The following is a 16,089-nucleotide window of genomic DNA, read 5'->3' as shown; positions in this document are numbered from 1 at the left end:
GCACAAAAATGATGTCACATTTGAAAAACTATATCTAAAAAATAAGATAGAATTAGGATTGATTTAAGATTACAATTGCACTAAATATTGATATTACATTTAAACACAATGCACATTGCAATAATTATAAATAGCAATTAACTATATCATATATATAAAAATATTATAAGTTTGAGTTGTTGTAAGAGAACATGCTTACAAAATTTTCATGTCCAATTAAAAGTTGAAGCTGTATACATCAAAACTATATTGGTGTATACATACATTTCGTTGGAGACCCAAAACGGATTTTGTTCTCTCCTAGACTATGGTGATCTCAAGGTCCCGAAAGAGATAGAAGAGCATACTCTACATGTGACACATGTCATGTCTGTGATATTTAGTTTAAAAGTAACAGATTTCATGTTTCTACATAGACATGGGACTAGAGCAGCTGGTATTATAGGGGCAATGAAAAACAGATTTGAAACAGTCGGGATAGCGTTTGGCTCTGAACTTGCAGGTATTATATTGAAATTAACGATGCCTTGAGAAACCAAGTATTCAACTTTACTTTACACACTGTATACATAACTATTCAATAATGGCCAATCAAATTTTCAAAAGAATTAATCCAACTAAAACTATGATAACATTTAGCATCCTACAAGTTGGATCTCTTAAATTACAAATTTCTGTAAGGAGCAAAAAAAATACAATCTTGAAAATATGTTACAATAGTACTTATTTGTATATCATAATGGATTATACAGGAAAAAGTATCATTATGTGATTTGAAGCTAAACTTAATGATAGAATAGAAAAATAAAATATGAGAAGACAGCTTTCAGAAAATGCTGCGAGAATATGAGACAAACAAGATAGAGTCACCGTGCGGTTTTGTCCGGCTAAAATACAAAATAAGCAAAATTCCATGTAGATTACTTCAGAAAATGCAGTATTTCAGAGTTACCTCCCCTTAAAATGCCAATTTAAAAACATTAAAAATCAAGTAAAATTGATAAACACTTGTAAAAATAATGATATTTATAATTGATAATCATATAAATTGTTCTTTAAATGCAAATTCACATTAGTTGTCTGCGTTCTTGCATCAAATTAAGCTAACGTGATTAATAAATCATGACCTTGTATGCTCTGTTTTTTACCATCCAAGATGGCGAAAGACACAAATACTACCTTAAATTCTGAACCATAAATATTAAGTCATTTTTAATTTTTATGCCCCACCTACGATAGCAGAGGGCATTTTGCTTTCTGGTCTGTGCGTCCGTCCGTATGTGTGTCCGTTCGTTCGTCCCGCTTCAGGTTAAAGTTTTTAGTCGAGGTACTTTCTGATAAAGCTGAAATCCTATCAACTTTTAGATTCAAATTAGACTTTTGACTCCAATTTCAAGGTGCACTTAACATAGAAAATGAAAGTGCGAGTTTCAGGTTAAAGTTTTTGGTTATGGTAGTTCCTGATGAAGTTGAAAGACCAATCAATTTGAAACTAAGTACACGTGTTCCCTTAGGTATGATCTCTCTAATTGTAATGCCAAATTAGATTTTTTACCCAATTTTACGGTCAATTGAACATGGAAAATTATAGTGCGAGCGAAGCATCCGTGTTTTTTGGATACATTCTTGTTCAGTCAGTTTTCAAACTTACCAACTGCGGTGAATTCGTTAATGATTAGATCTATTCAAGAAAGTCAAGAAAGACCTGTTTAGCATATGTTCACACTGTTCAGTAGTTTTTTTTTATTTGCCTTAACATATTAAGAACATACTGGATTGTTTGAAAGTTACTAAACAGTACTGACTTGGTTGCATTCACTGTCTAGGTTATTGATTTCAGACACAGTAAATCATTATTTTAAAAGTTGAATAACCAAAGTTAAGAGAAAGCCCCAGCTGTACAAAATGTACAATTTAGTCTATTAATTTTTTATATAATAAAATTGGAATTACAATATTTATCAATCGCAGTTTAAAGAAAAACAACTAACATAGATAGTTTCATAGAGTGCCAATAATTGATTGATAAAAATATATAGCTTTCGTGATTCTGATTTATCTATCTTATTTTAAATATAGTTAAAAGAAATAAAGTAATAATCAATGCAGGACACCATGCCTTGCTATTCATTGTAAACTTCAGCAGATTGGCTTTTTGTTTGATCAATGGCCTTTACAGAAGATGTGTGTTATCTTTTACAGATCTCAAGATAGCATCGTCAGCCGTATTTAACACGTTCAACACAGCAGCTTTAACCTTTCGCAAGGATATTATTGACATATACTCCTGCAGTTTTGCCAATTTCCATACTGGAACAAAGACATACCCATTACTAAGAGACCAAGAAGACGCTTTTCGTCTTGGAACTTCTTTGGTAAGGCATATTTTGAAACACTTAAACAATACACATCTAAAATGAAATGAATGCAAGCAAACACTTTGACTTATTAATTCAATAAGCTGTTTTAATTACATTTCTTTTTCATACCAAGTTAAAGCAAACGTTTGATTTGTAATTTGTTTCATTTTTTTTACCTTTCGAGTGAGCATTTTTATTCAAAGATGAAAAAAACTGTTTTTCAGGGCAGAGGTGGTTTAGGTTCTTTATATGTTTTTGCAACGGGTAATAGCGGGGGTGAAGAATCGGATATTCTCCGGGATAGCTGTGCTTATGACAGATTGGTATCCAATAAATATGTCATTGCGGTAGCAGGTAAAAACTTAATGTAATTTAGTGTTACGCCCGCTCTTATGAGTAAATCAATATTAATTCCAAGCAATACCATCGGTTATGACCTGAAAAGGTTGCATGTCCCCATTGAGAGGCCCTTGGCATAATTCAATAGCGTGAAATCTGTTTCTGTCGGCGGTCAGTGACTTAAAAACGATAATATTTAAACGAAATGTACCCATGTCCTACGGGGCGCCGAATGGGACTCTTGTGGCTTTGTACTCAATATTCAATTTTGTATGGACAAAAGTGAGTTTTGTTCAACAAAAATGAGTTCAGTTTAACAAAATTTGTAGCATACTACAAATTCAAATTTTGTCATACAAAATTATCTTTCAGTGTACAAAAGTTACTTTTGTCATGACAAAATTCATTTTTGTTACCTATTTGAAAATTGGGCGACAAAAGTCACTTTTGTATGCAAATTAGTTTATTTTTTTGGATTATGTGAACTAATTTGCATACAAAACTGAGATTTTGTCACAAAATTCAATTTTGTGTTAATTTTTGTGTAGACAAAATTGAGTTTGGTTAAACTGAAGTGAAAATTTAACACAAAAGTCCTGCCACAAAAGTCAATTTGGTGTCATAAAATAAGATTGAGAATGGAAATAGGGAATGTGTCAAAAAGACAATAACCCCACCATAGAAAAGACAACAGCAGAAGGTTGCCAACAGGTCTTCAATGTAGTGAGAAATTCCATCACCCGGAGGCGTCCTTCAACTGGCCCCTAAACAAATATATACTAGTTCAGTGGTAATTAAAGCCATACTTAACTCCAAATTGTACACAAGAAACTAAAATCAAAAATTATACAAGACTAACAAAGGCCGGCGGCTCCTGATTTGGGACAGCCTCAAAAATGCAGCGGGGTTAAACATGTTTATGAGATCTCAACCCTCCCCTATACCTCTAGCCAATGTAGAAAAGTAAATGCATAGCAAAACGCACATTAAAGTTCAATTCAAGAGAAGAGTTCAGGAGTCTGTTGTCGAATATGTAACCAAAGAAAATAAACAAAATGAAAATAATACATAAATAACAAGACTACTAGCAGTTAACTGACATGCCAGCTTCAGACTTCAATTAAACTGATTGAAAGATTTTAATTTCATCATATGCATATCAGACACAATCCTTCTTGTTAGGGATTTAGTATCATACCATCATAACATATATGAGAAGAACGTAACCCGTGTCATGCCAACAACTGGTTTTTGAATAAATGTGTTTAGTTCCGATGCAAAGACCCTATAAGTGAATCAATATTAACGCCAAAATATGCAATCTTTAATAATCTGACAACAGTATTGTAACTATATCCCTTTTAAATAAGTCTATTCAAAGGTTTTGTTATTTTCTGAGATAAATACTGACATTTTTGTCTGCATGTTGAGCTATTTTTACGAATGATGACCCTATACCGATGATAAAATTTAGTAAATGTTTTGACTAGTTTGTGATATCGAAAATCCTGGTGTAATAATTTTTCAGTAATACATAAGTTTCTCTCGTTAAAATCTTAAACTTTGTTACATACACGAGCGAATCGTACAAGTTGAGATACAAAAAGTCAATTTTGTGTGAAAAAAGTCATTTTTGTCACAAAAGTCAATTTTGTCTAAACAAAAATAAACACAAAATTGAATTTTGTAATGACAAAATTCATTTTTGTTATTAATTTTTGTCATGACAAAATTCAATTTTGTGTTTATTTTTGTGTTGACAAAATTGACTTTTGTGACACAAAGTTTACCTCTGTCACAAAATTTTCAATTTTCAATTCTGTCTAACAAAACTTAATGTTTTCTACCCAAAAAGTAAATGTAATGCTGATTTAATCAACATATTAATTTGTCACCACAAAATTGAACTTCTCATAAAAAAGTCTGTTACACATTATGTATTATGACAGAATTGAATTTTGTGTAACCACAAAAAAGTTCAAGTCCCAGTCGGCGCCCCGTATGTCCATCCTGTAACAAACGTCATTCTATATATATGTTATTTTTTTAATAACCGTAAACTTTAAATTTTGATATCCTATTTTTAATTAGAATTTACATCTCGAAATAGAAATTATTGATTTTATAAAAGAAGATGCAAGTTATACGACAATAAAACACCAACATTACGACACAACAGACAAAATACAAGATGTCTTAGTTTTTGCGTGATAACAGAAATGAATAATGTTGTATGATATAAAATGCAAAAATCTTGTCTTGATGATGCAAAATTTGCACTATTAAAAAATCAAAAACGGAGTTGGTAGATACTATACTGCAACTTTGTACATTGTAGTAAACGTGTAGTAGTGTGAAATGTCGTTTGAAATGTCCAAATGAATTCATTTATGAATTTGAATGTAGAAAAAAGATAGAATACTCTTCGTAAAAATATATTTTTCTTAACTGCTTCTTTTTATGGCACCCTCAACGGAGTTGGGGTGACATCTTGTTATTGTTCGTTTCTTTTTTTCTTATTATGGCACCCTCAACGGAGTTGGGGTGACATATTGTTATTCTACGTTTCTTTTTTTTCTTATTTTTCTTCTTGCAACAAATTTTGTCCAGGGGATTTCTTGAAATCCAATGGACCAATGTCGATGGAACTCTACTATAATAAGGACCCCCACGTGCAGAGTTGCAGTAAGCATGGAATGGTTCAAGATGGCTACCGTTTCCATGGAAACTGAACAAATGTGAAAAAATCTAGTTTTTGGTTTTGGTGAACTGTTTGAATATGCTTACACTCAGAATCACCATATTTTAATACAATGTAGGTGCCCACTATATACAGGTGTTGGATGATTTTGGTACTCATTGGAACTACTATGTTGCCATGGAAACTACACCAAAAATTTCATAAATATCAAAATGCTCCAAACTTCATGAAACTTCACAGTAACGATGAGCAACATTGGAAGATGTGGCATTTGGCGTTGGAATATCCAAAATATCTGTAGTTACCATGGAAACAATGCAAAAAGGTCAAAACTTTGAATTTTCACAGAACATTCCAGAACATCAATGTTAAATTTACTCTAGAGACATTAAATGGTATATATGATTATGGAGGGAAAAAATTGCAGCGGGGACAATATATGGATAGTTCAAAATGGCCGCCGTTGTCATGGAAACTGGGGCCAAGTTTTGCATTGACCCTAAGGAAAAATGCATAAAATCAGCATTTTCTCAGAGAGTAGTGAACCAAAGTAAATGAAACTGTATTGATATATAACATGACATGTGGCAATGAGATGTCTGCTTTTAGAATTTTGGAATTATCTACTGTAACCATGGTTGCAGCACAAATGTTCAAAATTTCAAAAAAAAATTAAGTGCTGCAAACTGGATGAAACTTTATAGGAATAGTAACTGGCATGTGCAGAGTTGCATTTTGAAGTTAGAATTTCCAAAATGGCCGCCGTAACCATGGAAACAGCAAAATTGTCCAAAATTTCAAAATGCTTCAAACTTAATGAAATTTAGCAAAAATGATAACTTGCAGGTGTAGATGCACTCTTTGACTTTGGAATTTTCAAAATGGCTGCCGCTCGCCTGGCAATGGGGGGACGAGGGTGCCATCCGTTATTGCTAGCAATTACAAATCTAGTTATTTTTATTTTTATTCTTCCACACTTTTTGTCCAAGCTTTTTCTCAGAATTACATGGACCAAACTTGGTGTAACTATGCTATAATGTTGACCACCATCTGAAGTTGTGCATCTGACTTTGGAATGTGCAAGATGGCTGCCGTTACCATGGACACGAAACGAATGTGAAAAATTCCAGTTTTTTGTTTCGGTGAACTGTTTGGATATGCTTTAACTCAGAATCATTATATTTTAATACAATGGACGTGCCCACTATATACAGGTGTTGGATGATTTTGGTACTCATTGGAACTACTATGTTGCCATGGAAACTACACCAAAAATTTCAAAAATCTCAAAATGCTCAAAACTTCATGAAACTTCACAGTAACGATGAGCAACATTGGAAGATGTGGCATTTGGCGTTGGAATTTCCAAAATATCTGTTGTTACCATGGAAACAATGCAAAAAGGTCAAAACTTTGAATTTTCACAGAACATTCCAGAACATCAATGTTAAATTTATTCTAGAGACATTAAATGTTATATATGATTATGGAGGGAAAAAATTGGCGCGGGGGTTTGACTTTGGAATATTCAAAATGGTAGCCGTTACCATGGGAACAGCAAAATTATGAAAAACTTCAAAATGCTTTAAATTTAATAAAACTTATAACAAATTTTGCCTAGCTTATGTAGACTTAACTTTTGAGTTTCGAATTTTCAAAATGGCCGCCGTTCCCATGGAAACAGTAAAATTTTTCTGAATGACTGCCGCTGGCCTGGCAATGGTGGAAGGGTGCCATCCGCTATTGCTTGCAATGGCAAATCTAGTTTCTTTTTCTTTTTGTGTAGGCATTCAGCATGATTTACAAAAACTCCCAAATGGTGAAGCATGTAGTGCTATGATGGTTGCCGCGTTTACATCTGCACCTGGTACTGGATCATTCAAACTGGTTAGTACGTAATGGAATACACAATTTGATTTATTGATAACATTGTAAAAGAGTTATAAAAAAATGAAGATTAAAAAAAGGCGGTTCAACCATAGATGTATAAACATTATGCGCCTTAGGTTCAATCGGTTTACAATAAATATTTAAATTCAGAATTCATGTAAAGCTACTTCGTATGTTATAATAAATTATTTCTTCCATTTATTAATATAATTAGAAACTTCCTTTTTTGAGGATAGGATCTTGTGAAGTGGAAAGCACAGCATGTTATTGCTATCGAGAAGGTCTCGTCTCAATGGTTATCTAATAAACATTTATTGCAATTTAACGTGATTATTATTTAAAGATATACAGATATTTCATAACCCTTATTAAAATTCATGAACATGTGCTGTTTTCAGTACTGAACTCGACCTGAAAATGAAAATCATTCAGCATTTGGTCTACTAAGACAGTGCATATTTTTATTGATGGGTATGAAATCCTATCTAAATTAAGTTTTCTCTCTTTATCAGTTACTTTTTCTACATCAAGATTGGCACAAAGCAGAGGAATTAGGGAAACAAATCTTGTTGGAAATAAAATCGAAATCATAAAACCCTTATTATGAACAGAATTTAAAAGATCTTTGCGATATGCGGCTAGTAATGGATGCTTAGTACACATGGTCTATGAACTATAAACTTGCATAAAGAAACAATGGAAGCAAACGTAAAAATCTCTGAACTGTTAATTGAAAAAAAGTATGATTAAAATACATCTATTTAGGGATTCACTTAAAACTAATACGAACAATGCATTGTGTATCCTTTCAAATTATAAAAAAACGTATTTGAAAAGAATATATTGACGATTGGTTATCTGAATCGCCTTTTGATTTCAACGATAGTTTTTTGAACCCATAGTTTTACAAACTTTGTAATATTCTGAGGGGTTTAGTTCTTTTTTGTTATAAGCTTTATGAAAAATCAATTCGACTGGATATGTAACGAAATTGTGGCAAATAGTTTTTCGTAAAATGGTTGTCAAAGTATAGATTTATATACATGACTCTGAAGTGCGATGGTTTACACGCTGAAGTGATATGGTTACATTGTGAAGTTCACTTGTTGATGTCTACGCTGAAGTGCGATGATCTGTCCGTCGCAATTAGTAAAAACAAACTGTATAATTACGTACATGAGCTTTTAAAATGAAATCACATTATTGAGATTTTACAAAAGTAGCTGTTAGCCTCGCGTTTGGAAGATCTTTTAATTTTTGTTCAAGTCAAACTAAAGACTTTAATTTTGATTTTTTTAATGTAATTTTAAATTTGCCAATTTTCCGATTATCACGCAGGAATATAGTCAGATCTAGGTTGTTCAAGGACGAAATGAACAAAAACATTTATCGTGTATGTCTATACGTTAACACTTAGCAGGGTTTATGTTATGACAATTTAGAAATTGATCACAACAATTATTCCTATTTATTATTTTGGAAGTAGTCAGAACTGAGATTAATTTAGGCCTTCCATGTTGCAGGCAATTAACACTGTGACCGCAATAAAAAAAGACTAGAGCGACGGTGTTCTTACAAATCAGGATTTATCTCAGGGTTAAACAACATTAACAAGAACATTGCTAATACTTTCAATTATTGTTATGACCCGCAATGAAGTTGTCGGTGCCATATAGTTTTACCCTTGTCCGTCATTCCGAAATTCCGTAATTTCACGCCTTTGGACATTGGGCTGATTTTTGGTATGGAGTTAACCATGATGAGTTACAGATCAAGTTTAAGTTTCGTTTCGCTCCACTAATTTTTGCTGAAATTTAAAAAAATCATGTTTGTGTCCACATGTGTTTATATTGAAATTGCAGATTTTTCAACTTTTTTGGGACGGGCGATTCGTGTCGCCTTGACACATCTATTTTTTTTTTTTTTTTATTAAATTGTCCACATAAAATCACGTAAAGCTTGGTTACTTAAAATAAATTAACATTAATGTTTAAAATTATATCATTATAGAATATTTCAATTTTATTTATCGAACGGCACTATTCCGAACATAATACATAAAATTGAAAATGGAAATGGGGAATGTGTCAAAGAGACAACATCCCGACCATAGAAAAAAAAACAACAGCCTATTTGCTGACCAAATTCATCTTTCAGCCCCGTTGCTCTCATATTTTGCTGCCTGACATGGTTAAACATATTTTTGTAACTTCGACATGTTATGCTCAAAACTGTTCTGGTGTGGAATCGATCGTTTCTTTCTTTTTCCTTTCATTTCCTGTGTGAGTATGAAATTAAACGTTAAATTGGAAACAGTCACAGTATTCAAACGTCAAACCAAGCCATCGCACTTCAACGAAAGAACCATCATTCTTCGGCGTAGACCATCGCACTTCAGCGTCCCCATCGTACCTTCGAGTCCTACAAATATATAAAAAAAAACATATTCGTCCTGTGTAGTAGCAGATTCGGTACATGGCTTTAGAAATTCAACTTTAAATGCAATGTGATTGATTATTGTTTTGCAGACAACGACAGACATTGGAAATTCTTACACGCAAAATTTCAACCAGAATTCAGCAGCAGCACCAATGGTTTCTGGAGCTGTAGCGCTTGCTCTCAGTGCTAAGTATGTAACTAATTAGGATGTCAATTACTCTCTATTCATACTGCAATATGAGTTCAATTTTTGTTGTTGTCGATCGAAGATCATTTTGATAATCCTCAAACTTGTTAGCATTTAATGAATCTTTAGGTTTGTTTTTAACCATCTTAAACCATGTCTATTTAAAACGACAACATAAGTTCTAGTCATGAATACGAGATATTGTGAATTTTCCAAAAGCACTTTGTAATAGCAAGTAATCAGGGAGAACATGCGTAAATAATGCATTTTCTATACTAGAAAACCATTTAAATGGAAAAACTTATCAGCAGGCGTGTAGAAAAGTAACACATACAGTAAACTGGTATTTAGAAACACACATCTTGCCTTGCTTGTTATAGAAAAGTTTATTTTAAAAATCTTTTCACGAATGCCACTTACCAAATAAAACTTTTTACCGGGTTTGTAATAACACAAACAACACTACGGATGTCACATGTGGAGAAGGATCTGCTTACTTTTCAAGAGCGTCGGAAATCCCTCCCAGTTTTGGTGGCGTTCGTGTTGCTTAGTTTTCTAAGTTTAGAGTTTTTTTATGTTGTGTCTTATGTACTATTGTTTGTTTGGTTTTTTTCCCTCTATTTTGCTATGGCATTGTCAGTTTATTTTCAATCTACGAGTTTGAATGTCCCTCTGGTAACTCTCGCCCCTCTTTTAATCATTATTTTGATTGCAAATCTACTTGAATCTCTATATTTGAAGTGTTTTTGTGTGCTCTCATCTCAATTGATGGACATCGATAGGCAAACAAACTCGAGTGCATCGTTATTGTATTAAGATACAGTCTACAATAATCTACATTTTATGTTGAGCAAATTATTGTAGGGTCCTATTTGGAGATGTGGTATACTTAGCTACCCAACAAGAACATACCATGTAGTTGAAACAATTTTATATCACCGTACGGCCTTCAACAATGACCAAATTGCGATTTATATATCAGACAAAGACACTGATTAGGAATAGGTACATTGATCGGCTTTGACTTACATTTTTGTCCTTTTTTTGTACACAGCTTTTCAAATGTTTCGGGTTCGAACATCACTGAGGAGAAAAAATGTAACCGTTTTTAACTCAGTAGGTTAACTGATAGATAGTCCCCGAGAGTAACACCAGCCCAGTAGCCAGTACTTCGGTACTCGCATTAAAATACGGATTTTGTGTTATTGAAATTTGCTTAATAGCTTAGTTAACAGATAACAAACAAGACAAATGCTCTGCGAGCCTCCATTTTCTTCCCATTTGTAAAGTTTGTACACATTAAGGTGGTACCCAACACTTTTACTAAAATTAGTTTGGATCGTTTTATTTTCACAAAATTTTTCAAAGTATTTATTTTGACTCGAATAAAAATATAAAAATTTCAAAAATTTTGTTATCTCCCTGTAGTGTTAGGTACAACCTTAAGTATTTTTGACAATAAGCATACATGTACACTTTACTTTTTTACGAACTTTAAATGAACACTTCTATTAAACTTCAGAAAACTTTAAAATATTTTCCTAAATTCCTTCTCTATCAGTAAAAGAGTAAATAATTTAATTTTAAGAGTTTCCTCTATATAATTTTGCTTGTAAGTGACATTACCCGCAGTAGTCTTCAAGCAATTTTGGTTTCAAACGAAGCTGATGAAATATGCATAGGTATCGGAAATATACAGTTATATATATACTTCGCTAAAACGATAATAATTAAACATTGACTATATAACAGTGTATAACAAATTCATACCATTTATCTAGAATTTTTATTTGAAATAATTTGTTTTTCAGTTCATATTTAACATATCGCGACATAATGCACTTAATTGTGGAAACTTCAAGCTACGATCTAAATGATTCTAAATATAGGTCATATTTCTTTCGAAACGCTGCAAACCACTTCGGTAAGTATAACGTTTTGATATGGAAATGATTTCCAATTATCCATATACAAATACTCTAAAATACTTCACTTACACAGTGTACAATTCCCATATGAAATAAACTCATCATAGATACCCCGATAAAATTTTGTATTTAAGCAAGACGTGCGTTTCGTCTACAAAAGACTCATCAATGACGCTCGATTCCCAAAAAGATTAAAAGTTCAAATCTAGTACAAATAGACCAAAAGAAAAGATCATGAAAAATTTTGTTGGTCTAATTTTTATAAATGAAAACTTTTGACTATAAAAACATTTTAAGTTGATATTTCGACGTTGTACTATTATGATACATTTATAATTGCCCAAACAAAGAATTGAAAAAGGGGGTAAACATGGTAAAGGTTTAGGTATAATAAAGTTCTAATGATTTTCATTAAGACTCAGCGGCGGTTGATGTGACTGCCACACAAGTAAGAGGTGTAGCGCTATAAAACCAGGTTCAATCCACCATTTCTTACATTTAAAAATGCTGAACCAAGTAAGGAATATGACAGTTGTCTTTTCGTTTGATGTGTTTTATCATTTGATTTTGTCATTTGATAAGGGACTTTCCGTTTTAATTTGTTTTCACGGAGTTCAGTATTTTTGTGATTTTTCTTTTTGATAAAACAATCATCAGTAAGGCACACTGCAGAAGGGATTTGTATCTAATTTATTTACTGCATTAATTTGAAATTTTAGTATCGTCATATTTTGGATTCGGTTTGCTAAATATTGGAAAGCTTGTGGAAAAAAGTAAAACATGGAAAAATATTCCACCAAGAATTGACTGCACTAATATTGTTACCTTTGATATAGGGTAAGTCATTCCTACTTAACTGTATTAGTAAAATTGAGAATGGAAATCGGTAACATGGAAACATTACAAATTCTAGGTTTAAGTATTGTACATTTAAGCAAATATTTTTCTTAGCAGACAAAAATATCAAATTTATTGAAGCATATTTGCTTTTTCAAGGTGAAACGTGTTCATGTTCGTGATACATTTTATATACAATATCCTGATCTATATATGACATAAAATGCATTAAGATGCTTATTTTGTTATTTTAACCCTAAATTTTATTCATAACATTTTACACTTTGCCAAATCATAATATATGAGTTATTCTTTACTATTTGTTCAAATCATTATCACTCTTTTCAGAATGCGAAATCACAATAATTATTTTGCTGTTCCGTTCGATAAATGCAGAGCTTCATATGTAGAACATGTAGAAGTATTGCTTAAAGTTAACAATCTACACGCAGGACAAATAAAGTGGGATTTAATTTCTCCATACGGAACAAAATCTACAGTTCTACCTGGAAGGGGATTAGATTCAACAACAAACATGGATCTTACCGTGTTAACTGTTCAGATGTGGGGGGAAAATTCTATCGGATATTGGAAATTGGAACCATCACCTGTTTTTGGCAAAAGATTAGGTTCGTACACTTTATTAAGTTGTCGCTGTTTTAAGCCACAAAACACAACTTAACATCTGAATCCATTTTTATATCATTCAGTAGAGTAATTCTCCTTAAGAATGAATATCAAAATTAGTTTTAGATTTTTTGAGATTAACATTGATAATATGGACGTATTTGCACGTTTTCCTTTTAGCTAAATTTGCTCCAAATGAATCAATAATTTTATCATACACATATGAATATGTCTTGAAATAAACTGAAATACAAAGTCGCAACTGTTGCCTATCGCCTTTTTTGCACGTTTTCCTTTCAGCTAAATTTGCTCAAAATAACTCAGTAATTTCAGCATGCACGTATGAGTATTTCTTGAAATAAAATAAAATAGAAAGTGGCAACTGTTGCCTATCGTCCTCGTAGTAATCACACACATAAAAAACGATTGTCAAAAATATTTGAATTATATAGTTCTTCGTTTTCATAATAGAGACGTTTTCTGCCTGAGTTTATTTATTTTCAACAGTAGGACCAGAATTATTTAATCATACATATGGTTTATTATAGGGATGCTTTATTTTAGCATCAATGCAATGAAATACGATAAATTGAGATAAAATGAAATCAACTTACAAAGTTGAACAGGTAAATAGAATAAATGAATGATTAAATATTTAGGCATTCAATTCCTGAAAGTAACTTATATTTATTTTTCTATTGCAATACTCAACTCAGTTGTACTGGGACAATTACAATCATAATACTAATATAACAAAATATTAAAAGTAGAACGTGAATTTGAATGACTTAGATTAATTAAGACGTAGTGTCTGGAAACGCAAATTTAACGAAAAAATACCTTGTTCATCATGACAGTTAGAAAATATGGCGTTCAAATATATTCTTTGTTCTCTATGCATTTTAAATGAAGCGAAAATCCGACCTGTCTAGGATCCTAGAAGAATTTCATACCTGTTGCTACCAGATTTTTTTTATCATATTGGTCTGACCTCTAGTTTAAGTAATTCATTAATCAAAACATGGTATTGATAAATTTCATAAAAGCTTTAAATTTAAGCTCATTACATATTTACACAGGTTTGATGATGACTTATATTGTTCAAATACATCACAAAAACAGCTAAAGTGGATTGTTTTCCTAATCTCAAAACAAATATGCAACGGTTGGATTCAAACAGTCACCAAAAATTAATGTCAGGTAGACGAAAGTTACGTCTGGAATACTTAATTCAACACTTACTATACATCTTTCAACAACTTTTTGGAATTTTGGATCCTCAATACTCTTCAACTTTGAACTTGTTTGGCTTTATAAATATTTTCATTTGAGCGTCACTAATGAGTCTTATATAGACGCAACTCGCGTCTGGCGTACTAGATTATCATCCTGGAACCTTTGATAACTCTTTCAAGAGTTTTTTTAATCTGAACTAAAATGTTTGTTTTGATATTTATTTTGATATACAGATCAAAAGGTCATTCATGTTAAGGTTGTTATAAGCAATGATTGCAAAGATCAATTTTGAATTACGTAACTATGCCAGCTAATTGCGTACAAAAATTTTGATCATGAATACTCATCATTTTATGAGATATACACTCAAGCTACAAATTAGATTGTGTAGTTAAAATCATCCCTGAACAATAACTTTTATAAGCGCCAGTATAAGACTTTTTATCGAATTGTACTAACATGAGAGACACTACGGATGTCACATGTGGAGCAAGATCTGCTTACCCTTCTGGAGCACATGAAATCAACCCAAATTTATAATGCGGTTCGTGTTACTCAGTCATTAGTTTATGCAAGTGTTGGATTTTGTGTCTTATGATATGTCTGATGATCGTTTTCTTTTTAGCGATGGCGTTGTTTCTGCTGTTAACATTGAAACAGATTGATGTATTGCAAAAATAAAACCATATTAATTTCTTTTATTCTAGAAAATGGTACGATAGACTCGATAGCAATAACAATTCATGGCTTTGATTGTACTTATGACAGCCGATGTTTAAGTCCTGCACAGCAAGGTATATACATAAATATACATATATATTATGAAAGTAATAATTCTTAGTAGTTTGTGTAAATTTTATAAGCCAGTTCGGTTCGTCTTTTTCCTTCATTTTATGCATTATTGTTACCCTCAAATAGTATCCATTATCTTAGTACTGTAATTTATAAACGACGAAGATTAATTTCGAAAATGAACCAAAATAATTGTTTTCTGGGGGTTATCTTCAAATCACTGTTCTTACATTAATTGTCTCATTCTTACAAAAAGCAAAATAGAAATTTATGAGAAATAACATGTTTTTTGTAGGCTAGTTCAGTTAATCACTGAGAATAAATAAAATATATACTGTATAGTAATTTTATCTCGGGATTAGCTACATGCGGTCTAGGACTATATTTTACATCATAAGTGTAGAAAAAATGTCCTCCTTTCTGATTTCAAGGTCTACATGATCAATACATACTATGGTTAAACAAGGAATAAGATTAGCCACTTATTTGGAAAGACAATTTAGATCTGATTAATACATGAGCCGGGACATGCAGTTATATGCAGCATATAAATTCTCTCAAAGAAGAGACATTAAATAATCGAAATAATTTGTTACTTGTTGTAAAACAAAAGCAGATAACTGTGTATAGCTGAAGCTGAAATTGTTAGGTTATATTTATTTTTCAATTACGTATTGTATGCAGATTTGTGAAAAAAAATAAGAGGAAGAAGACGAATTGAAGTCCTCAAGGTCTGTCTTTGTCAAAACAACT

At 32.0% G+C, this 16,089-nt stretch overlaps 2 protein-coding genes across 3 annotated transcripts in view; both read left to right on the top strand.

Moving 5' to 3' along the window:
- Positions 1–16,089, top strand: part of LOC143063019 (endoprotease bli-like) — a 53,291-nt gene that overhangs the window by 21,266 nt on the left and 15,936 nt on the right. For both annotated transcript variants that reach the window (XM_076234926.1, XM_076234925.1), the window contains exons 7-15: positions 417–502; positions 2,203–2,375; positions 2,585–2,714; positions 7,187–7,287; positions 9,819–9,919; positions 11,728–11,840; positions 12,564–12,681; positions 13,030–13,310; positions 15,252–15,338. In XM_076234926.1, the coding sequence (XP_076091041.1) occupies positions 417–502; positions 2,203–2,375; positions 2,585–2,714; positions 7,187–7,287; positions 9,819–9,919; positions 11,728–11,840; positions 12,564–12,681; positions 13,030–13,310; positions 15,252–15,338 (1,190 nt within the window). The remainder of the gene's footprint in view (positions 1–416; positions 503–2,202; positions 2,376–2,584; positions 2,715–7,186; positions 7,288–9,818; positions 9,920–11,727; positions 11,841–12,563; positions 12,682–13,029; positions 13,311–15,251; positions 15,339–16,089) is intronic.
- The window catches only part of LOC143063020 (aspartate--tRNA ligase, cytoplasmic-like), a 210,324-nt gene continuing 205,758 nt past the window's right edge, over positions 11,524–16,089 (top strand). The window contains exon 1 of the mRNA XM_076234928.1: positions 11,524–11,531. The gene's annotated coding sequence lies outside the window, so the exon portion shown is untranslated. The remainder of the gene's footprint in view (positions 11,532–16,089) is intronic.

This window comes from Mytilus galloprovincialis, chromosome 2 (genome assembly GCF_965363235.1).
Source record: "Mytilus galloprovincialis chromosome 2, xbMytGall1.hap1.1, whole genome shotgun sequence".
Lineage (NCBI taxonomy): Eukaryota > Metazoa > Mollusca > Bivalvia > Mytilida > Mytilidae > Mytilus > Mytilus galloprovincialis.
The sequence above is the reverse complement of the archived record's forward strand: the minus strand, read 5'-3'. Positions and strand labels throughout refer to the sequence as shown.